At 36.4% G+C, this 26,289-nt stretch overlaps 1 protein-coding gene across 1 annotated transcript in view; it reads right to left on the bottom strand.

Annotated features, from left to right (window-relative positions):
- The window catches only part of LOC145681035 (relaxin receptor 2-like), a 1,105,974-nt gene extending 1,080,095 nt beyond the window's left edge, over window positions 1–25,879 (bottom strand). Inside the window, exon 1 of the mRNA XM_081752357.1 lies at window positions 25,133–25,879. Within this exon, the coding sequence (XP_081608483.1) occupies window positions 25,133–25,220 (88 nt within the window). The 5' untranslated portion in view covers window positions 25,221–25,879. The remainder of the gene's footprint in view (window positions 1–25,132) is intronic.
- Window positions 25,880–26,289: the final 410 nt, after the last annotated feature.

The following is a 26,289-nucleotide window of genomic DNA, read 5'->3' as shown; positions in this document are numbered from 1 at the left end:
ATCACGCAAGACGTGCAAAAGCTGCAAGTAGGTGAAAACTTGCTGGATCATCTGGACATCGTCTCCAAGCAAGGTAGACAGATCAGCTGGTAAGCCAAGGCGGGCTCGCTCCAATCAATGAGATGAATACGTTACGGTTTAAGTCCAAATTCATCGCCCTAACGTTACAGTTTAAGTCCAAATTCATCGCCCATACGTATTCCGAGGGGAGAAAGGTGTTCAAATTCTTTGCATATCCTATTGTTCCCGTGCGAAGAACGGACATAGGCCTATATATTACATGTTGAACTCGAAAGACATCTAAGTTTTTGATAGAGAAGATTGCAAAACTACATTTCATAAATTTAATAAGAAAAAACGTTTAATAAATTTATTTACCTTATACTAGGTCTACGAATGTCGTCTGTACCCGACCAAAGGAAGCTTCAACAAGAATATTAAATGGAAATGACATAAGCAGAATCTTTTCACCTTTTCACTGAAACAACTTCAATCCAAGAGAGGTATCATAAAAGAAATCTTGTTTAACATCTGTTCTAAGTATTTTCATTCGAGAGATTTCAACCACCAACCAAGAGAAATCTTACACTACTTCATATGAATCATTCTCTTTTATGCACAGGCGTTCCTGAGAACGACTGGGGGACATGTCCCCTCCCCCCTCTCGCAAATATCTTGAATAGAAAACGGGTTAGATCAAAGCTAAATGTGTTTTCATAGAAGAACTATATACCATATTTGCTGACGTATAACATACCTCATTTCCTGTACTAAGTTTTGAGAGAAAATATTTTCATTGCATTTTCTTTGAAATTATAAAATAGTGTTTTAACACGGAATGGATGTAGTTTCAGAAGATCTACTAGGATTCACTGAGGCACCGAATTGTAGGCAATTCCAATGATGCAAGGACGACATCAAACAGCACGGAATAGAAATCAAAGTAAAACCAAAAACATGGAATTTGTAGTAGAGGTATATAAGATAAAACTCTTATTATTATTTTTTTTTACTTATTTTTAAGAGAAAAAGTGCATTTTATATGCCTGCAAATATCGTACATACTAGGAACAAGTAGTTATATACCTTTTCTAGTAATATATATATATATATATATATATATATATATATATATATATATATATATATATATATATATATATATATATATATGCCTAATGCATTATGCAGTTGCATGAATGTTGGTATGTTTCAAAGAGATTAAGGGTAAAAGAATTATTGCATCTCTCTGCTTTCACAATTCTTTCTTCTTTCGAAAGATACATAGTTCATTAATCATTATAACCTATAATCATATCAATTTTCATTCATTCATCATTTTTATTTGAGTTAATAGTTGCACCCAGAGCTGGATTTAGATTTTGTGGGGCCCTAAGCTACTGAAGAAAATGGGCCCTTTATGTCTCCAGATGAACGCTGTACTGTATACACAGAAATTATGAAACCAGTGATACTTCAGGAGGCAGGCTAGCAGAAAGTACCCCATTACTTACATCATAGGGGCTTACACAAACGAAGCACTGTAGCTATATGTACATTTTATTTTTTATTGTTTTTCTTATAATTCTGGAAATGTGTATTCAATTTTTTCTTTAATTTTTGGGGCCCCCATGAGCGTGGGGCCCTAAGCTATAGCTTGTTTAACTTATACGTAAATCCGGCGCTGGTTGCACCAGAGATATGTCCCTATGTGCTACAGGTGATTAATAGTTATTATGTATAGCCTATTGTGATTCTATAAACGTAACTGATTTGTTTTATAATAATTATATGATGGCAGTGGTCATAATTTTCAAAATTGTTCTTCATTGTAAGTCTTTATAAGTTGGTATTGAATTACTATTTTTCATTACAGCATTTCTGTAATATTTTTGAAAGTAATATTGAATTGTTAATAAATTGTTAGATAATTAGTTTATACATTATTATTTGCAGTGATTGTCATTTGCTATTGAAGATGTATTATTTTTATATGTTATTTACACTTTAGACATTTTTCACTATGATCTTGATTATTGTTGCACAGAAATCTAATTTATGTAAGTTTTTGCCCTGATAAATTAGTAACAGAACTATGAAAAACATGTAAAGAACTAAAAACCAATCCCACACAACAAACACTCCTATTCACATGTACACCATCTTCTTCTCTTCCTATCAATTCTCATGTATCCTAACTAACAATGCAATATGTGCAAGCACTTCTTTCTTTCCTGTGTCTATTTATTTAATACTTATTCTATAACTTGAAGCATATTCAATCCTGATCTCACAAATTTTGAAACTAATCATTTATTTGGATCATTAGTCCGTCCGTCCGTTACTGCACACGAAAACTCTTCAACGAAATGAAATTTTTGAATTCTGTTTATTGCAGTAGGTAGCTAGAGTGATTATCTCGGCCGAGGTCGGTAATTAAGTTAATCCATTAATATTTTAATGGGAAACTTTGACTTTAAAGGTGGCTACCCATATGACATACATGGACAATGTACGTTTCACCTGATCCTCTCTACTATCATGGCTCAGTGGTAGAGCGTTCATCTCTTATGCGTGACGTCCCTGGTTCGATCCCAGCTTGTGGTGGACAAACACCGTATCCGTGGGTTTTCACGGTTTTCTTCCCTTTCCTCCCACTTTACACATTCCACCATTGTGTTCATTTCTCATCACCGTCTCCTTTAGCCTGCTGGCAAAAACCGTGGAAAGTAAAACTGAAAGATTTCATTTCATTTGTTCTCTTTACTATCCCTGTGGTGAGAAACGTAAAACAAAAGAAATTGAAATATGAATGTTTTTGTGGTGAAAGGACAGGAAAACAGTACAGTAAGTAAACACGACTGAAGGGAAATACATAAAATAAATGTGTGCCACTTTCTCAGATAGAACTCGCTGGTGATAGGGAACATAAGATCCAATGAACAGAAGAGATGATAATTTATCTGAAAGTCTTCATTCGAAGAACAGAGATACAAAACAGACTAAAATGAACAAAAAACTAAATGGTAGTAATATTACTTTGAACTTCACGAGTAAATGAAATATTTAAGTTCTACGTCTCACGATTATGCCGGCTAGGCTAAAGGAGACAGTGATGATGAGAAATGAATGAAATGATGGAATGAAGAAAGTGGGAGGAAATAGAAGAACCCAGAGAAAACCCACGCACAGTGTTTGTCCATCACGAAGTTCACTTGGCGGGAGCTGGGATCGAACCAAGAACCCCATGCAACAAAGGTGAACGCTTTACCACTGAGCCACCACAGCCCGCTGAACTTAACGAGTGTCAGTAACGGAACGATATCGTGAAAGAAGCAGAGCTAAAAAGATTCAATTATAGAAGAAAGTCAGCTGGGGAAAGAAGAGGATTGAATTAAACCGAAGACATACACAAATTTGTACAACAAATTAAGAATCCAGCAAAGCAAGTGGAGCCTACAATAGACGTAAAAGTGATTTTTTTCTTAAAAATAAAGAATTGGAAATAATTAAGAAATTTGAATAATATATAGGAAGGTAAATTTAATGAAAATGAAAAGAAAACAAAATAACAAATATTGAAAAACAAAACCTAAACGATGGAAAGGTCTTTAGAGAGGGAGATGAAGTTCAAGGCAGACGAAAAGGATAAATTAAGGAACTGTTTGAAAGAACCAATCGTATATTTTAAGAACTTAGAAGAAAAACAATGTAATCATGGCTAATAAAAAGATTTGCAATATTGAGGAATGCGTTCAACAAAAACTTCTCTGCAAAATGAAGGAAAGGATAGTTGAGGTAGAAAATATACCTTTCGCGCGTTAATTTAAAATACAGGTAAAAGAATATCTTACGTTTGTAAGGAAACATCAGCAACAGAAGAATCCCTAAGTTTTCTTAGAAACAATTAAGACTCGAAGTACGAAATCAAATACAATCAGTTGTCTGATATTGCAATCAATTTAGAGGGGAAAACAATAAATGGGGAAGCTCTGATTTAGATGGGGAAAAGGCAGTAGAGATATAATTAGTTTCCATCTAGTAATAGTTGAAAGGTTTAAATTAGGGATAGCCAAAACAAATTCGGAATCCCGACTTTTATTCTACGAAAATGGAATTTTTATTTTATGAATTCGGAAAACTTTTCCGGAATTTGGAAAAAAATTTTTTTTTTTTTTTTTAGACCGGATTTAGAATCATAAAATTATCCTTCAACATAGCATTACAGACTACTGCTTTTATGAGCAGATGTGAACGATGGACAGAGGTCAAGAGATTTCAGAACAGCTCATATGAACAGCAGCATTAACATGGCTCGATCAAATCATTTTGGAAATTCTAAATAACTACTTATTGTTTTCAAGAGTCACATGTGTTTGATTCTGTATGTGTCATTCCATTCAAAATATCTTAACTTAAAAAAAATCCGTGAAATCATTTCCGACTTTAATTACTTTTCCTCGATAGATATGTGTGTGATATATGGATATTATATTTTTAAAATGAAGTTCTAATTTATATAAGCTATAATACAGTTCTAAGATTGCTTGTTCAAAAATGAGTACCCGTGCACCGTAACATTATGTAGGATATGTGAATGAAGAATAAAAAAAAAAAAAAAAAAGATAAGTTTACCGTTCTCGATGCATATAACTTGCTACATATAAAGTAAGCAATGTGAAATTAAATTTGAAGGGTTAATCCATTGGAAAAATGTATTCATACCACTGATGGGACGGGTCACAAAGTTCGTCACCCATAATCTACGAGACCCAGTTAACCTGACAGATCATTGACTCAGAGTGACGTGGTAACCAGAACATTTTCGTGATCCATTATGAACTGGAGACGACGGAATATCGTCACACTCGTGAGGAACACATGCTGTTAATGTAATCTTCACAAACAAGATTCTTTTCTCTCTTTGTCTTCCCACTAATTTTCTTGCTTATTATATGCGTGTGTGTGTGTGTGTCAATATATAATTCAGTGGAGATTTAAACCTTACATTCTTAACAGACTTTCACCCCATACAGTGGATGTAGTGGAGTGACTGGGAAGCCTAAAAGAACGTATACGTCATATTGCATCACAAAATGGAATCATTGTTGTAAAGTTATCAACGAAAATTATTTTCTTAGTACCATGTTGTTTCAATAATGAAACTTCGAAGTTTTCGAAACTTACATTTTTTAACAACTTATTCTTGATCCGTTTCAACCTCAACCATGGGGAAGATCAGATGTAGTTCATGAATTATTTTCTTTATGTGAAATCTCGAGCATAGAGAGGATTTTATTCCCTTTTACTCTGTTATTTTTGATAGATTCTTGCAACATCAAACAATAAGGTTTCAAAGATTGAAGGATGGTGTATACATCAAGTTTCATGAAAATCGAATACATTTTAGGCCTACGAGAATTATGGTGAAACAGACAGACGGTTAGACACACACACAAATGATAATTGAGTTAAATGACAGACACTTGCCACTTTCGTTTCAATTACGTGTATATTTAGTTTCTGACGGTAATCTTATTGCTATATTTTAATAATGGAAAAATCTGGAACATCCTTACTTTTGATCTCGAATCTTACTTCTAGCCTTACATTATTTACCTTAGGAAAAATTAGAAGAATGTAGAATGAAAACTGTATTTAAAACAGCTGTTCCTTTGACGAAAACAAAAAAGGTATATTTGATAAGATTCGAACATGTTAGCTGATTGGTAGGTAAGAATGTTACCCACTACGCCATATACTCATGTTTTTGCATTACTGCTATAAACTTGAAATATGTAAACGATTTTTACATTTCTGTTGTTTGGAACTCACCATATAACAGTTTTCTCTTTTCATTGCTTGTTACAACGCACTGTTACAAACGTAACATATTTTGTTATTTCACCAAGATCCACAGTTTTAAAACTTTTAATAAGGTCAATCACATTATTACGCAAATTGATATTTCTCATGCGAAGTCTGATCAAAAAAAAAAAAAAAAACGGAGAATAATTTTATTAGAAACAACGTAACAATTTTACATGGAATTTGATTTAATCTCCTTCAAAGTACTGTTCTTGGCTAGCAATACATTTATCCCAACGTTTAATCCATGACTGAAAGCATTTCTGGAAGGCTTCTTTTGGAAGGACGTTCAGCTGTTCTGTCGTGGCCCTTTCAGTGTCAGTAATGGTGTCAAAAAGTTTTCTTTAAGCATGGTTTTAATTTCTGGGAAGAGCCAGAAGTCGCATGGGTGTTATATCTGAAGAGTATAGCAAATGTGGACAGACAGGAATATTTTTTCAACCAAAAACCTTCGGAACAAAACAAAGTGTGACACAGCGCGTTTCCCTGGCAAAGATGGAAGCTGTTTGCCCATTTAATCGGCAGTTAAAATGCTTTTCATGGATACATACGAGATGTTTAGTTCTTCGGAAAGCTCTCGAATGGTCATTTGTCTGTTTGAATAAGTCATTTGTGCCAGTTCTTTTCACGTTCCCATCTGGTTGTGACGTCTCGATCATTGCTCGTTTTCAACCGACTCCCTGCCGCTTTCGAATCGTTCATAGCACTTGTAGACAGTCTTCAATGCCACTACATCATCGCCATACACTGTTATATATATATAACATTTTGTGAGCTTCTTTGGCACTTTGTTGCAGGTTAGAATAAAATCATGTTGGCGCGCAACAGACACTGTTAACAAGTCCCCACTCTTCTGCCTCTGGAAACTAACTAACGTCACAACTTGTTCAAACTCGACACTGACTGTACCAAAAGTTTAAGCTACCGGGCTTACTAGTCGAAGTACATTCAATATCGATAATGGCATTGTACAACTGCATTCACTGTACTTTTTTATTGTATTTTGTATTTTACAGGCAAAATGAGACTATCCACGAAAAATATTAACTTTTCTTTGTGACAAAGAAAGAAGAAAAATACATCTCCGTGTAAATAAACAGCCTGAAAAACAAAGATTGCGGAGTTACTCAACAGTTAATTTTACTTGGATAACGTAATTTTTAGGTCTCTGAAGTTCTTGTTTTATTGGATCGCGTACGGACAACATGTTCTATTTATGGTAGTTTTGTAAATGATCCAGATATACATATAATGGAACCCCGCTAATCCGATCTAATTGGTAACGTCCTCCCATAATTAAGAGTATTACCTTTTATACAAACTAAGCTTTATAATGTTTAAAATTATTAGTACTTTGTTGCTAATTATTATTTTAAGGATTAGAAACAACTCTATGATTAAATTCACAAGGAGGAAATGTAAAACGTAAAACTCGTTAAAAAGAAAATTTTTAAACATTAGAAACTGTCAGAAAAAAAGACTAACTTTTCGCAGACTGATCACCAGTGAAATGCTTTTTGTATTTCTAAAGCTAATTATATCATTGAATAATAATAACTAAACTTTTTCACATCTTTGAATAGTTTGAAATGTATTTTGAGTTTTATCGCATATAACAAAGTGACTGAAACAGAGGTCTATTGTGTATTTTTTATTTACTGGTTCCAATAATAAGTGCGAAAATGTACAATATACATTAGATCTAAATCATATCTTTTGAATTCAATTTAATAAATAATACCACATAAAAACAGTAATACATTTTTAAATAATGGATTTTTTTATATACTCAAAAAACAGTTTTTGTGTTCTTCATTTACTACTTTCGGTACAGATTATCTGATATTTGGATTGGTGCGGGGTGAGCACCATAACTTGGAGCTTTTCGTAGGGAGGACAGGCATTAATATTTAACCTCCCTTAGAAAATAGTATTAAGTTTGACCTTTTAGGAAATATGAAATTAGGGCTATCCTAGAAGTACGAAATATGAAATTTGAGACCCTCTAGAATTTATAATAAACATTTTTATTACCGGTACTTCAAGGATCCTACTCGTCGTTTTTTTTTTTTTTTTTTTTTTTTTTTCGAAGTAGGACCAAGGTTATATTTACGCTTCATCTTAGGAAAATAATTGTTCAGATGATGGGGCAGCAACTATCAGTTCCTTAGAAAATGATATAAGGAGCCCATTTCATCTTTCACGTGTTAAATTGAGGGGACAATATTTGATTTGATTTTAGTTTAGTTTAGCGTTCCTTTCAGCAACGAGGAAATACGAGATGTGGATCTACTTATTAACGTAGAATCTGAACTACATCTGAGTCTGAATCTGAGCTCCCGCCGGGAAACAAACCCCAGTTTTCTGCACCAAAAGTGCTTTAGCTATTCACATAGTCACAAGGGAGATCGCAGGGACAATATTTGACACAAAGCCTTAAGAAATAAATATATTATGCTGGAGGCACTAATTAATAGACATTTGAATGAAATGGGACCAGATCACATTTCCATTATACTTGAGATTTTTTTAAAGAAGGATAGATATAGTGAACCTATTCCTTAAGAAATAAAAAGAAAAAAGAAAAATGTACAGGGTGGTCCGGGAGTGGGCGTACCCTCCTTTAGTTTCAACAGTGTACTGTTTGTTATGGTAGAATGTCTGTACACAGTTACCTTGAAGTCTTAAGAGTGATAAACATCGGTATGATCACTATCTATGTCGTAACACAGCTGAATTTTGCGCCAAGTTCTCGCAGATGTTTTGCGGAGATACTCCGGAGTCACGAGGATGAAGGCGTGTTCCACAGCTGCTCGTAATTCCTGCGTTGTGTGATATCGAGTGTTCTTACTTGTTGCTTTATGAAACTCCAGAGAGCATTGTCTGGTGTCGTCAGATCGGGACTTCTTGGAGGTTAGGCAAACGGAGCTGGTGAAGATGCACAACCTCTTCCAATCCAGCGGCCAGGAAACGTCTGATTCAGGTAATTGCGCATGTGAATCGCGAAGTACCGAATCATGAATGAACATGGATAGCAATCTTGCCAAACAATGCCAAGCAATGTTACCAAACAAATGTGGGTAAAACCTAAGACCATCAGAAAACACCAATTAGGCGTACGTCCACTTCCTGATCACGCCGTATTTTTCCAGTCTTCAGTAAGATAACATTTAGAATCACAGACCTACAGAGATTGTTGCCAAATTTTATTTCACTGTTGAACATTAGTATGGAAAGCACTTGCAAAATGTATGGAAGATGGAACTATAGTAAAATGAATGAGTGTAGTTTCGCTATGCTCAAGTGCGCTCGTTACATCTGAGGCAATCAACAGTCGGAGATAGGCCAGAGAAAATTTTTAGCAGTGGCCGACTATTGGCGTGATCGGTATGACCACCGCTAGTACTTTCGTACTAGATCTAGTACCTTTTATAATATTTTAGTGTTCTAGCACGTTTGCGAACAAATCTAGTACTATTCTCCTCTTCTTTTCCCATAAATACATTTGGGAGAGAAAAAGTAATTTCATGAAAATTTGGCAATGTATGAAAATTTCATCGTTCCTGGTAACTTTTTTCTGCCTTTATTTTTCTTGTGGTATTTACAAGAGCGGAAGCGGAACATAGGTGCTATCCGTTCGCCTCCTTCAACTAATAAATGACTACAGTAAACAATATTATATATTTGGTGATCCGTTTACACAGTAGGCTATTAACGAATTAGAACTCGATTTTCTCAATAAGCCGATGTATATGTTTTATGATATTTCTTATTTTCTCCCGATATCCTCTATGCTTGTCACACATTGTGTTACTTTAGTTGCTTTATAATGATTTCTAATACAATTCAGCAGCGATTCCGTCAAGAGTTTTAGTTTGGAAGTGTAAAGTCAAAATTGGGAGGTTGTAAGTGATTTGCACGGTTTGTATCGAATTTTGACTGTAAAAAATTTAAAGTCTGAGTTTCTTTCAAGAATGTGGCGGTCGCCCCCACCCACAGGAGAGAGGGAGCTGCCTAATAAGATATTAATATCGTAAAATGTCAAATAGGGTGAAACGGGAGCAGATAAAATTTTAGTACTTTTTCCCCAGATCTAGTACTTTTTTCTGCATAGGTTAGTACGAAATATTTTTGCTGGGTGTTCACACTATCCCATGTGACGTGAGTGTACCTAGAAGGTAGAACAGTCCTCGCTGTCATATGTGGCAGCAATTTCAGTAAATTTCTGCCTTTGATCCCAGTAGAATTATGGAATATCGCAACTGCGGACATTGGTACCCGTGTAGGACAGAATACAGCGACAGTGATGACAATTTGGAATCATGACTAGGAAGGAAGGCAATATGCAACATGCAGAATCCCAACAACTGTGTCATGCCACGGATTAAGAGACAGAATCCTTGTCTGTAGGCGTATGGTGGATCGGACCGCACATCCTGAATACTGACACACAAGTTTGTGGTTGTTGTTTCTACGAATAGTATGACGTCATCTGGCGGGGCAGGACATATTTGAACGGCGCGATTTTTGACTACACCATGCTGCTGCTACCATTGAGAGGCGAATGGCACGACATTCTTTTCTCGGACGGAATGACCGTATACGTGTCTGGCGATGCTTGGATTCTGGAGCATCTTAATAATTTTCCGGAACTAGGTTTTATCGTATGCGGTGTCATTGGATTTACGAGCCTATTTTTTCTAATTGGTATTGATGGATCATTGACGAACCAATGGCACATCGATGAGCTGTTGAAAATGGTTGTGATCTTTCTGCTCCAGGTCCTGCATGGAACCACAATCCAATGGATGAATACGATAACTTCAGCTGGTGCGTTTACCTGAGCTCTTGGTGATTCAGTAAGTCTGGTTCATGATTACATAACGACTCGCACACCGGATATATCTCCCACCAAAAGTTGATGAACTCTGACAACATATCGCAGACGAATAAATTTGCCATATTCCAGCAGAACATCAAAGGTCTTACCCTATCTATGCTTCATCATGTCGCACCCGTTCTTGATACTCATGACAGATTCATGTGGCATTTATTTCCAGACTTCTTGCTAGGTTTTGCGATACGGTTACATATCGCACAGAACAGTAAATGCAATAATATCATAATTGTACATTAAGTTACCTGAATACCACATTTCTGGCTACTTCATATTCTTTTTCTGCATTTTAAGTTTCCAGCAATCTAGATATGTTCAGAATATTAATACAAGGGGGAAAGGGGGAATTTATTGATAAGGAACAAAAGGATGCTTATATCACAGTGAACGTGGTTCCAAACTTGGAAAAGTACAATTTTCTTCCCAAAGACTAGTCAATAAAAAATACATGATCGTTCAGGTATGAAATTCTTAAGTTCAGATAAGAAGAAACATGAACTTTTAGATCCATTTTGAATTTTTTTTTTAATTTACATACATTGGAAAGTAAATGATAGGTATAGATACAGAACTAAAGTTACAGGTGACGAAACCGTGTATTAATAAAGATGTGTATTGGAAAATTAAATGGAATGAAATCTATAAGTTTTACGTTTCAGGGTTATTCTGGCTAGACTAAAAGAGACTGTAATGATGAGAAATGAGGGAAATGGTGGAATGACGAAAGTGGGAAGAAACGGGAGAATCCCGAGAAAACCCACGCACTTGGTGTTTGCCCATCACAAAGCTCATTTGGCACGAGCTGGATCGAATCAAGAGATGTGTATTGAGTATAATAATAATAATTATTAAGCATACGAGTGGTGCTGAAAAGTTTTCTCACAAAGAACTGAAAATATAAACTTCTCTTAACATATGATAAATTGTATTGTATTTTTATGATGTAGCGTGATGTATTCCTCTTAGTGAATGTTGAATAATTGATAGCAGCTCGAATTGTAACGAATTGTGGCAGCTTGAGTTTAACCAGTTTAACCACAACTCAACCATTAGTCTCAAGATATATTCGCGAAGTGTCCCCTCGGGATTCGTATAAAATTGATTCAAATGCAAAGTTCTCCGCATCCCAATATGTATTGTATTAATATTAGCGACCCATATCGGTAATTTGCATATTTATGGGCCTTGATATATTCGGAATTCAATCTACACTACTACAACACTCATACACAAAATTGCTCTTAGTTTCTTTAGTTTCTTTGGACATGAATGTACGCATATGCAAAACAAATTTTATCAACTACTGCTTCTCTGACACATGTTTTCCACCCCAGCTGCTATATTAGATCCGTCATTTTGAATTCAACTTTCGGTTTTTCAAATGGGAATAGGTGCAAGTGATTCATCATCAAATTTATGTACAATTTTCTCGAAAATTCACTGGTGTAGTGAATTTTACCGTAGCTTGTACTGTTTGGAAGGTAATTTATGTTAAATCCTTTCAGCCACTTCGCGAACAGACATTGCATAGTAATATCAGTTATGCTTACCTTTTTAATGTTGACAAATCGAAACAATTTTTAACTGGAAAAATATTGTAGTATGAACAAGCTCTTTGCAACATTGGTGTCATAATCTTATTACATTTCTGTCAGTGATTGTTATTACTTCCATGTTACACCGTAACAAGGAAATATTCTATTACGATCAAATTACCTAATGTACATTGAGATACGACCAGATTTGAGTGAAAACCTATTTCTGTATTGACATCTGTGTGTCTGTATCTATGTACGTTCAGAAAATATTTCGTCAACGATAAATCGCGTAAAAGATTGGATATACACACGGGGCCGCGCACAACTTTCAATAGTCGTGAAGAGAGTGATACTCAACATGCAATTCCTTGCGAACAGTACAAAATACGGTAAAACGTACTACACCAGTGAATCTCCAAGAAAACTGTACATGAATTTCATGTATCATTTATACATATTCCCAGTTGAAAAAACAGAAAGTTGAATCCAATATGGCGGATCCAAGATGGCGGCCAGAGTGGATAACCTGTGTCAGAGAAACAGTTTTTAATCCTATTTGTTTTATATATTCCCACATTCACGTCCAGTTAAATCTAAAGAAACTAAAAGCAATTTTTTGTATGAGTGTTATAATAGTGTACATTGAATTCGGGACATAGACCCTATGAAGGAACATAAATATGCTAATTACCGGTATGGGCCGCTAAACTTAGTACAATACACAAATGTACCTTGTCAGAGCTTATTGTTTCATACTCTTGCATTCGCCGTTGAAAGTGATTTGCATATCTGCAAGGATGAGTGGAGCGAGAATCTAAAACCGGGATATTTCCATCGTTATTAACTGTGTATAAAAAGATGTGGTTGTTGAAGACTAAACGTGTGTTCAGAGTAATAACAAAGTAGCAGCTCTGTTTGTATTTCTCCATCGTGTCTTACTTTGCACGTGTTATAATATTGAGTATTAGATATTGACAACGCATTGTCGGAGCTATTGTAGTTGTACTGCAAGTTATAAGTCATCAGCACGATCGTGTTATGTAAAATGAACACAAACGTGCATTCTAATGCGTTTCTCAACTTGGAAGAAGGTTAACAATACGTCTTGCACGTTCGCTTGCTTGCAGATAAACGTAATTCAAAATGTCCTATACATGACTATTGAACTGTGAAACGGAACCTTTGACCACAGAACCGTAGCTAGAGCCTGGATAGGGGGACTGAGACCCCCTGAAATTTTCAGTTGTTCGTTGGCAAGTATGTATGAAATGAATGTAAGATGAACTCAAGTTATCTATCCGCCATCCCAAATAAATTCATTTCCTCTGTCTCAGTGTTCTTGCTACGGGACCGCTAGACCAGTATCATACGCTTTCAATTAAAATTATCTATATTCCTAAATATATTCTTTGTTTCATAGCACTGGTCCCAGGCCGAACCTGCCTTTCTTGTGTGCGGAGGAAGTTTTGTAACCTTAGTGAAAAAAGTGGGCATGTCATGTACCCCACTAGATGTAAGGTTTATGTGCCACATTTTTTGATTGATTGATTGATTTTGAGTTTAACGTCCCGTTCAGCAGCGAGGCTATATGAGACGTGGACCTACTGATTAACGTGGAATCCGAACCACCTGAGCTCCCGCCGGGAATGCCACATGTAATGTAATGTTAGGGTCTACAATGTAGATGTGTCCATCGTGGATTGAAGGCCCGCACACTCTTCCCTTTTCTAAGTGTCTGAGTTCAGAATACTATACGTTACAGCAGTTTTGTAGGACAGATTTGTGTTCAGTACAAGTAGAACAAAAAAATTGAAATATTTCAGTTTTACGTCCTACGCTTATGCAGTGTTGGCTGAAGGAGAAAGTGATGATGTGAAATAAATGGAATGTTGGAATGAATAAAGTGGAAGGAAACGGAAGAGCACCGAGAAAACTCATATACACGGTGTTTATCAACCACCATTTGACGCGAGCTGGAATCGAACCAGGGGATTCAAGCACCAGAGGTGAACACTCTACCACTGAGCTACTGTGGCTTTGTGAGTAGAACAAAAGAATGATCAAAATATCAAATAATTCCATATTTTAATTTTGTGCTGAGGTCGATACAGTTGAAATCCTCACCATCTCAAAAACCGACCAATATCGCCAACATCAGTTCTCTTGCGCGCCTAGGTCTACTGCCCATGTTGCTGCACTTCAATACCAACCCGTGAAATCAGGAGATTCCGTCATCAAAAAGCTATTACGAAAAACAGAAGTGTTAATGCAGCTAACAATTAACAAAGTATAATAGACTCAGGGGTGCCCATCCCCCCCAAAGCTGATGGCGCACTCCCCCCCAAAACAATCTCTTCCCTCCTCAAAACTCAAATCCTCTAAAACAATTGCCCAGTGTAGCAGTAGTTTCTATAGTACTAGTAATTGTTATTTTTGTTGTTGTTTTTATTTCCTGTAGTAGTATTATAGAATGCTTGTAGTAGTAGTAGGAGCAGTAGTAATTACAAAAATGTCATTACTTTTATTAGTAGTCTTGGTAGTGTACAATACTAAATATGTTCTATAAGGATATTGAAGGGTATAAAAACTTCTACACATGTGTATGGCACAGGTATTTTTTTTTTTTTTTTTTACAATTAGTAGTATTTTTTTCTTTACAAAATAGATATAATTCCCTTGTACATGAAAAGTAAGACGCAAGTTACAAGTTATTGAGTTTGATACCAAAAGAAAATGTTATCCTCGAAATTAGCCTACAAAAAGAAGTGATATCCAACAAATACATTCCTGTAAAAGAGCCAAGTACGAGTGGCCTTAAAAAGAATTGAAATCACAAAAATAGGCGCCAAGTTCTGGTAGACAACAGTTACAAACACTCACTGGCTCACTTCAAATTTAGATTTGAAACTTCGTTGTTGTCTGTATGGTTACCACTAGCTCACAATTATGTCAAACTACTTTATAATTTTCAACAGACAACATAGACAAGTTTCAAATCTAAATTTGAAAGTGATTCCTTGAGTGTTTGTAACTGTTGTTTACCAGAACTTGGCGCCATCCTTTCATATAGCAACTTGCGCGGTACTTCATAGAGTTTCTAAGCAGGGGGTAGGGGGATTCATTCTCGAGATTTAATACAAAAATCGCATCGTGTTCCAATGTTATTCTGACGACAGCAAAATTGCTTATTCGACATTAAAGTAAAATTCTTCCAATTTTTTTATTCCCCCCAATTTTTTTTCTCGATGGCACAACTTGCGCCATTCATCCCTCCTGTGGGTGGCCCTTCTCTCTTAAAACGAACCAACCTTTCCTTTCATACGGCTATTTGCGCGGTACTTCATTCATCGAGTATCGAAGCAGGGGGTACGGGGGTTCACCCCGGAAAATTTTTGAAAATTAGCTTCTCAAAATCGTGTTTTAATGCTATTCCGACAGTAAAATTGCTAGTTCGAAAGTAGAGTAAAATCCCTCCCAAATTTTTTCTCAATGGCGCAGCTTGCGCCATACATCCCCCTTGTGGGCGGCCCTGAATAGACTTAACACTTCTGACACTCCTTCCGACTCCAAGCAGTTAAGAAATTTATTTTTAATCTTTCATCAACAGTTTTATCTGCCTACAATTGACTTTTCACCTACTTTAGAAAATAATTTGTGAAAACGAAAGAGTAGCAGTAGAATTTTAATATCTATCTTACCGTGTACAGAAGTAATATTCGTAAAAATAACATAATAATTGAACATTGAATATCTTTCTTCTTTCTTAATTTATCTGCTATATGATTGAATATCTCCCACAGATAATGTAGCTTAGTAATGATAAATAACGCATTTTTGTCTGCTGCAATAATATCATAACTAACTGTCACTCACTTAGTTCCTGTAAGTTTTTATTATAGTTTCAGGGGAGCGAGATTTATGTTTGCATGTGAGTTTCCTTAGCGTTACGCCACTGGACCTCATTTAGTATCTGTCTACGCAAAACTGACAATCGCAAAGCAAATTATTTTCTAAGACTTATGGTGGTGGCCAGGCCCGCAACCAGAGGGTGGGCTAGAGGGGGACCTGGCCCCCCTAAACTTTTCGTGGCCCCTCCAGACCACAATAGAAAATGCACAATTTAGATATGTGTAAGAAGATATTTAATGACTTGCTCCCCCTAACATATTCATGGCTCTCCCAAACCTCTGTGGCTGAGGGGGGGGGGACACAGCATTAAAGCAATTTAGTTTTAATTCAGGTTAGGGGCCGTGGTGGCTCAGTGGTAGAGCATTCACGTCTGGTGCTTGGGGTCCCTATCTCGATCCCAGCTCTCGCGATGTGGACTTTGTGGTGGACAAATACCGGATACGTGGGTTTTCTCGGAGTTCTCCTGTTTTCTCTCAGTTTATTCATTCCACCATTGCCTTCATTTCTAATCATCGCCGTCTCCTTCAGCATAGCCTTCATAACCGTGGAACGAAAAAAATGAAAGAAAGAAAGATTTTCAATTTAAATTTGACCCGATCTTCTAAAATAGGTTTGTTAAAATTTATACTCATCCTTGTTTATTTTTGTACAGTTTTCGCTAACAGCTATAACTATTGTTATATTTCCGTCACGTAAAAATGTTTTTAGCAATACACATGCATATCCGGATTATTTGGATTTTTATATTCACAAGGTCACTGGAGTATAACATTGAGTTTATTAAAACACTAGCACATTTATGTAAGTTCCCTAGTACTGTTAATGTTCTTATCTTTAGTGTAGCAAACAAATGTTCGATTCATTGTATAGTAGGATACAAAGGGGTGTATTAATGGGGGTAGATGAGGCTAAACGATTCTCTGCTCGCCACGAAAACACTATGTTTAAAATATTTTCCGCTATCATGTTTCGCTACCATACATCACAAAAGGTATAATTATAGTTTTATATATTTTAAACTTCAAATTCCTCGGCAGAATATTTTGAACTGAATAACAACACGAGGTCACTGCGACATTTAATTTCCTCGTTGATATGGTTTTGGTCTGTTAATTATCCTACATATTTGAAAGTTGACTTGAGTTGATTTTGAGTTTAACGTCCCTTTCAGCAGCGAATCTATATGAGACAGGTCCTGTTGATTAACGTTGAATCCGAATCACATGAGCTCCCGCCGGGAATCGAACCCGGGCCCCCCACGCCAAAGGCATGTACGCTAACTGCTTAGCCACGAAGGAGCTCAGATATTTGAAAGTATCCACTTTGCCCAAAGTGCTGTTTGATATTTTGACAAACCCATAATTTTTGATATTATAATCCCGGCGAATTTCAACGTATTTACTTTTGTCTGCGTTTATTTCTAAACCCATGTCCCTGCAGAAAACGTCGTTCTCCCAGTAAGTGAATGATTTGCCCCGTATATAAAGTGCAGTTTAATTTTCCCAGGTTTCGATTTCCGAAGGGAAAACAAATTATTTGGTATTGATTTAATTAACATCGAAAGCAATAGAGCTTCCTGAATTAAGAGGTTATGGACCCAATATTGAGCCAGAAATAATGACACTGCGAATCAACGCACTGTCAACCACTCATAACCCAGTGCACACGTGTCATCCGGCCAACCATTAGTCCTTTGTGAGTTTTAGAGTAAAGGGATGTTTTAAGAATTTTATGGGTGTATCGATTGGTGAACGGTTAATGTTCTCTGCTTGCCAATTGTTCTAATCATGCTGTCAACAATTTTGATTTAAGTCTTTTTAAAGTTTTCCTCATTATCAACTGGAAAATAATGACAATATGTTGGCATAGTCGCTCAGTGATGGACCTTTGTGCAAGAAGTCCATGATTCGAAATCAGACCATGTGAGTTTGTGGTAGACAACATCGTTTTGATGAATTGTTTCGGGGTCCTCCCGTTTCCTCCAATCAAATCTTTCATAATCATTCACTTTCACCAACCGTCACCTTTAGCCTTAAGAGTCTTTATCCCATCGAAATTAAAGTACCGCTAATTTTACAGTAATTATGTGATATCTTCAAATAGGTAAAAGATAATTGAAATATAGAACAAGAGCGCCCTAGACAATATTATTTTGCGTGAGGCACCGTTATCACAAGTCACCTAGTGACTTTCCGTTTTCAGCTGTTTAGAAACGCCAAAATAAATGCCGATTTCCAAAATGGCTCGAAATCGAAAGCAGATAAGTGAGTCGTGATAACACTTTCTTATGTAAAATAATATTGTCTACGGCGGTCTTGTTCCACATTTCGATTATCTTTTATCTGTTTGAAGATATCACATAATTATTGTAAAATTAGCGGTATTTTAATTTCGCCGGGCTGAAGACTCTTGGTGGGTCGTTAAACTAGAAGTTTCATTTCATGATCATACAGTACATTAAATATAGAACCCGTCGCCTTCCAAAATGCATTCCCGTTTCCATAGGCGCCGACTTTTAAGTTTCTCAATGAGTGCTCAGACTTCGGCACTAATGTCTTCTTTCAGTAGGTCCAATAGACCAAGGGATCCCAAATTCTTGCTGAGAGGCGAGAAGGACAGCAAGGTTCTAGAACACAGGTTCCCCTTCCTATTGAGCTGTAATAAAGGCAGAAAATAACGTAGAGCTGTCAACCGTACCATAATTATGGTACACATACCATAATTTCAAGTCCTGTACCATGTACCATAGTACTTTCATTATGGTACGCAAAAGTACCATAATCCAGAAGATGGGACTGTCTTTCTCCTTCACTTAAATATTGCAAAATCGGACTTAAATATTGCAAAATCGGAAAATATATTTGTATTTTTTTCACACACAGAATACAGGGGTGCCCACAAGGGGGGCTATGACGCAAAATGCGTCATTGAAATATTTGGGGGGGTTAAAAAATCTGTATAAATATGTTTGAGGGCAAAAATTAATCGAAAAGATTTTTTCATGGAAGAACACCTACCGGTAGACAATTGCGGGGGTGCGTCATGGACATAAGGGGGGTGGGCACCACTGCAGAATATAAAGTTATAAATATGACACTGGTTTCACCTCCCTTGTATTCTCTGTCTCCACCTTCCGAAGTACGGTACCATATTGCCCTATTTTCTAAAAGGACAACTTTGTTGCAGTGTAGAAGTGGGGTGGTTTTCTTTTCGGAAAACAGTTATTGGCAGATGAGGATTCTGCCTATTCTTTAATACTTCCCTCTGCGCCGCATCAGAAACTGAGAAGAGAAGAACAATGCAATTGCAAGGGGACCACTGTATTGGATTGGGTTTTTGAAAAATAACTTTTCTCACGTATTATAGACTTCCACAGTAATACGGAGGAGGTTTTAGGAAACTTCTTTAGAATGTAATTTTTGTAGTGTAGATTTATCGATGTGAATATAGATTTATTTATACATTCAAGTTCTGAACATTACTAGCATGTAAGGCCTTAAGCCCAACATGTATTAGAGTTGAGTTGAGTTAATTTTGAGTTTAACGTCCCGTTCAGCAGCGAGGCTATATGAGACTTGGACCTTCTGATTAACGTGGAATCCGAACCATATGAACTCCCGCCGGGAATCGAACCCGGGTCTCTCACGCCATAGGCGCGTACGCTAACTGCTTGCCCACGAAGGAGCTCTCATAATGTATTAGAGATAACCAATCTCAGCGATCACACTATTCGGGTATAGGGAAGGAAGGAAGCGACCTGAGACCTATATGTTAAGTGCCATCTCGGCATTCGTGAGTTTGAACTAGGAGAAACCAGGAAAAACCTCACTCAGGACAATTGTTATGCATCTTTTGGACCAAGTGTCCTACCCAGAAATCAAACGCGGACTGCTCACACCAAAGGCGAAGACTTTAGCAATTACGCTACAAGGACCACGTAGTGCATACATATAGAACCATTCCATTTTGTGCGTGTTAATCTTCACCAGTCAATGTTTTTTTTTTTTTTTTTTTTTTTAAGTATAGTACGTGCTTGTTTCATTGCACTTTCATTCCTTATAGCACAGAGAGATGTAATGTTGAATCTGAGCAAGGTTTGGGGCTATCCCGTCTCTAAAGGTGTTGTGAAAAACTGTCTCGTCTAGAAGAAACCATGCTGATTTTACTGGAAGAGTTCTGTTCATCTTGTAATTCATCAAGAAAATTCTGTCTTCCCTTGTCTCCTGGGCAATACTAGGGGCATAAACTGAATCGGGCCCGGAACAACACGAAATCCCATCGCAAATCAGACCGAGCATCTAAGGTAGCAACAGGGATCCTCTTGAAACATTGCATATATATCACCGAGCGAGCGTAGGTAAGTGATAAGCGTGGGCTTTGCAATCGGGAGATCCTGGGTTCAAATCGCGAGGCTGATCATCGTGACAGGTTTTCCGTGGTTTCCTCACTCACCACGTGAATGCTGGAATGGTACCTTTAAATATATAGGCCATGGCAGACTTGCTTCCAAATTTTCCTTCCCTAGTTATTGATAGTGTTTGAGTGTAAAATATTCCCTCAGTTGAAACCTTGTTCATAAATAAATATTAAATAGAAGAACTATCCTAAATGAGAGACGTTAGTTTGTCCAAAACGACTATGTTATTCTGTGCATGAAACAAGAACTTGAAGCGCTGAAATGGATTACAAATCAAGTTGTACAATTTTTAAATTTTATGCGAAGTTAAAGTTTCAGTGAAGCCACAAAAATTCTGTGTGCATTGTAGCGTTTTCCTTTTAGCTTCCTCATAATGTAGCATGATAAAAGAGATACAGTCTTGTATGTAATGAATCTAGTGTTTCTTCTTTACAAGACGGTGCAACACCATAACTGAAACAGCCAGGGGTGCCCACAAAGGGGGCGGCTATGACGCAAACTGCGTCATTGAAATATTTGGGGGGGGGTAAAAATCTATATAAATATGCTTGAGGGGATTAAAAATTAATCGAAAAGATTTTTTTTCATGGAAGAACACCTACGGATAGACAATTGGGAGGGGGTGCGTCATGGACATAAGGGGGGGGGCACCACTGACTTAGCTACAAATTTTCTTCCTTGCACTTGAACCTCGAATAAAGTGATTTGAACTATATATCGAGTTCTGTCAGTGAGTATTTTAGTTATTCTAATTTTACTGCACAATGTAGTCTAGTGCGTCAAAAGCATGAGAATTTATTTCGTTCAGATGTTATTGTACCAATACGTAAAAGAAATTATTTTCATGCTACTGTCACATAATAATAATAATAATAATAATAATAATAATAATAATAATAATAATAATAATAATAATAATAATAAAAGGTCGAAATAAGTAGGTTTTCAATTGACAAACAAATGGGGGGGCAATAATTACTGTATATCAAGCTCCATTTTTGGAGCGTACCATAATACCCTAGAAAATACCATAATTTTGATCAACATGCACAATAATTGCCAGCTACTTAATTGGCAGCCCTAGTGGGACTCTAACCGGCATTCACTTTCTAAGCTCGCTCGGCAATACTATGTAAATTAAATATTAATCTTTGGTACAAAAAGGAACCAACCTAGCTACTAACCTACATGGGGAGGAGCTACGCTCTAGAACTTTCTCGTGAAGGACTGTCAAGACCAGACCAGCTGAAATAAAATAAACCGTGAAATTATTTTTGAATTGCAATTCAAATTTATTTTAGCACGAGTTCCCGAACTTTACATTGAACAAAATTCCTAAACATTAAGATTTTGTTTATGAATTTCAAACGTTTTTAGCAATATTGAGGAGACAGGAAATTATTAAAATAATAATGATTAAAATCAAACGTTTAGAAACTTTGAGGATAATTGGAGTGAAAATAGAAAATGATTCAACAGCCTTGTAATTTACGTAAAGTATTTAAAAAAAATTAAAAATATAAATTAGCATATCAAACACCAAGTTCTATAAAAAAAAATATTATAGAAAATTACACTAATGAATTATTATTATCGTTGTAATCAGTGTTGAATTCAGACATTTTCACCCGGGGGGGAATGTCAACTCCTCGGGGGGGAGGGTTGTTTTTCTGTATTTTTGCAAGAAAGCAGCATATTTAACAATTCCATTCACATACACATCTTACCTAATATTGAGACTAATTGCTGATAAATATTCAATGTGAAATTATAATTTTAAAAAAAACAATCGTTTCATTTCATCTAAAGCATTAAACAAAGACTGGCAAAAATATTTTACACTAAACTTTAACTGCTATTTACAGCAGCTATTTTTGTTATTATTTCCTATATTCAGTAGTTACTGTTTGTTACTAATGTAGAAGTTTTTAAAAAGATTTAAATTAACTCAAATATTTTTTGTCCTAAAACAAACACACACAGAAATATCTTAACAAAAAGTTATTATTCTTTCTCACACTTCTGATTCTAAATCAAGCATATTAGCCTTGGTTTCTTCACTGCATACACATCAATAGTTTAGTTTACGAAATCTTCAGTAGGATTAGTACCGTGTCGTGGAAAATCAGCGCTTGGTGCGAGAGTATACGACGGCGCCCCCGTATATATGAGTGAGGTCGACAGACCAGCCGCGAAATGTGAGAAAATTTTAAAAAGTAAACCATGCTTTTCCTTGATTTTGAGCACTTTTTTCCTTTCATTTTATATAATATGTGCACATGTGTTTTATTCCTCTGTTTTTCTTTCCTTCTTTTCTTTTTTCCCTCCCGAATTTTGCACCCCTTACTTCGGCGCCCGGGGCCGTCGACCCGCTTGCCCCTCCCCCATGGCACGGCTCTGAGCAGGATCTTCATCACCTTCAATAGCAATCTTTTACTTATATACTACTATCATATTGATAAATTCTATATAAGTCTCTAATCCAGGAGGGATAACTGTTCCTCCCTGATCCCTCTAAATTACGCCCTCTGAATTTCTCCCTTTAACTGAATTATTTTTAATTAAAGAAAGGTGTGTTTACTTTAACAATCGTAAAACACATTTACGTCTGTTACTTCCGATGCGAGAAATGGGATTTAGGTGCCCTATTTCAAGTAATGCAAGAACTGTACATTTTCAAGAACTAAAGTCTGTTGACATCAGAGATTATATGGAATGATCGAAAGATCTTCCCTATCTTTCCTTTCCTATCTCAACCTGTTCTAGTGCTACCTACTAATATACAATATAGTGCGAGAGTATAGTACCTACTAAAATACAAACCTTCCTTCAACAGTTGACAATTTCATGTTCTGCCAAACTCGGTCATAGCGTTAAGAAATACAAGTTTTATTGGCTATTTGGTATTCTATCTTAGATGTTACATGTTTAATACAGTGAAACCTGTCTTTAGCGGAATCAAGCGGGACTTGCAAAAATTTCCGTTAAAGTCAGGTTTCCGCTTAGTGGAGGTAGACCTTTCCTTTCTTTAAAAGAAAAAAAATACATGCTTATAAAGGGACATACTGAGAAAATATATTGCTGTACGTACATTGTTCGATTACAGTACTTCTTTCTTCTACGAATAAATACACAAAAAAATTAAAATGAATACAAAATATGCTATGCATACGTTTTCTTTATTTTTCTAATAGCCAAGCAGGGTTTTCTGTGTACATTGCTGCTTGACTTTCCGCATTCACTTTAGCCTGAGAAATTATACTAAGTGAATCAGAATCATTTTTTCGTAAGGCAAATTTTTGCAGTTCCTTTAAACTTCTGAGAGAATCTTGATATGTATTCTCTTGGAACTCGGTATCGTATTCCTCTTCTTCCTCTATCTCGTTTTCTTCTTTCCGACATTCCGTATGATTCTTGATTAGGTTGCGGGGATTAAGGACAATTTGTGGGGGTGAATATGAGTAGTGGTTGGGGAAGGTCAACACTGTCCTGAAATATTTAACAAAAGAACGAACATTTTATCGCAGACAGTGTAATGTATATGTCTCGCAGAATGTCTAAACATCTTCTAAACGCTGTAGTACGGAACTCAGAATTTTCCGTTAATTGTTTATTTTTCTTTCCGTTGTCCGCGTAACACAGTTTCCGCTTAATGAAGGGAGTTTTACACGTTTTGTTCTCCAAAATTCATGGGACCGTGAAATATTTCCGTTTAAGACAGTTTTCCGTTTAATAAAGGGTCCGTTGAAGACAGGTTTTACTGTATTTATATAGAATGGGTCTGCGTCATTTATATGTATATTGAGAGATTGGATTTCGTCTGCACGTGCACGGAAAGGAAGCAAATAATTATGTGAAGTAATTTCTACATTTTGTGACTGATGTTTTTTGTGTTTCTCCGGGGGGGAATGAATTTTCTTCGGGGGGTACATTCCCCCACGGGCTACCCCCTGAATTCAACACTGGTTGTAATGTTATGTCGCTCGAATCTCTATATGCCGTAAACCTGAAGAATCTAAAATAGGTACGCACGATAGTTCCTATTATTCACCGCATGAAAGTATGATTTCGAAGTTCATTCAAACACAAAATTTCAATAGGTGCTCAGCGCCCATTAAATACCTCCAATGTGTACTTGAGCGCCGGAGCATGCATGTAGTCGGATCCTATGCCCGTGTTGAATTGCTATTGCTTCCAATGTATAAACACTTCCAATGTAAATATACTTGCGACAGGAGAGCTTTAGGGTCCAGTTCTACCTATGAGAATGTTTGGGACATAATTTTTCATTGGAAATAGTACGATCAAACTGGAGACTGCTACATTTTGGAGGGATGTAGACGAAGAATAATAAATTTGAAAGACAAAAGGGTTAATTTGGAGTCAATTTGCGGGGTTGCGCCAAAGCTCTTGGAGGAGATGGGCATCCGTCACCAGACACGTGTATGAAGACTATCTAAATAAAAACAATTATAGGAACAAAGTAAGCTTAACACTACTTACCTCTGCTGAAAATGTAGGTAATAATCCCAAGCCCTACAACTAAAATCAACACACAAACACCGCACGTAATGCTACAACAATATTTCATAGTGAGTTAAAAGAGAGAAAGAAAAAAAAAACACTATGAGTTATTTGTTTAGAGACACTACGGTTTAAATAATTCACACGAACACTCCACGAAGCGAAAGATAATCACTCGCTAGTTGAAAAAGATTGAAGTAAGATCCAGCGCGTGTATCTACTGTTTCGCTCGACCGTCAAACGGAAGGAAGGATTTTTAAACTGTGCGCACGAGCCGGGAACAAGTGGCTTACTGCGAATGTGGAGAAGCGCGGACTTGTTTCTAAAGAGTAAAAACATGCGGTAGCAGTTTCAGTACACATGCTCCAACGCTTGCTCACACCGAGCCACTAGATTGGAGGCGAGAAGGCAAGTAGATAAGGATTCCAGAAAGCACGTGTTTCCACAAAATACACGAGGAATCGCAGTTAAGATACGGGAGTGAAGCTATGCAGATGTGCTTTCACTCAACACAACATTTAAACATCAGCCTTTCATCTTTCTTTTATTTTAATGCTATTTCTTTCTGGTCTTCGTTTTATTAACGCAATACGTTAAAATTTAGTAGCCTCTTTCTGCAGCTTAAATATGAATTAAAAGTAATCGCTTTCAGATTTTCATTACCTTCAAATGAAATGAAGTACATTAATTTAAATGCCTTGCGGTTTTAAGGCCTCTATAAGCTAAAGAAGGCGAGTGATAAACTGAAGTGACTGATGGTGAAAGAATTGGTCAAATAAAGAGAGAAACGAGAGAACATTGAGAAAATCCACGAACGCAGTGTTGATCTTTCAAATCACACGTGAACCAGTGGTGTATGGGGCAGGAGTCAAATTGATCGACTTCACACATAAACATAGCAATCAAGTTATTTGTATTATTATTATTATTATTATTATTATTATTATTATTATTATTATTATTATTTAGTTTCATCCCCAAATCACTTTGGTAGTGAGTGACTTTAGCTCACCTGGTAGTCATTGCGGTTAGTTATTTGTAACAGTGACGAGTATAAATTGTGTGTGGACGTGTGAAATGAAAACCACAGTGTATAAAACAAGAAGCAACTTGTGCTAGGTGGCCACTAAAAAGCA

Source organism: Thermobia domestica, chromosome 3 (assembly GCF_964235325.1).
Source record: "Thermobia domestica chromosome 3, izTheDome1.hap1.1, whole genome shotgun sequence".
Taxonomy (NCBI): Eukaryota; Metazoa; Arthropoda; class Insecta; order Zygentoma; family Lepismatidae; genus Thermobia; species Thermobia domestica.
The sequence above is the reverse complement of the archived record's forward strand: the minus strand, read 5'-3'. Positions and strand labels throughout refer to the sequence as shown.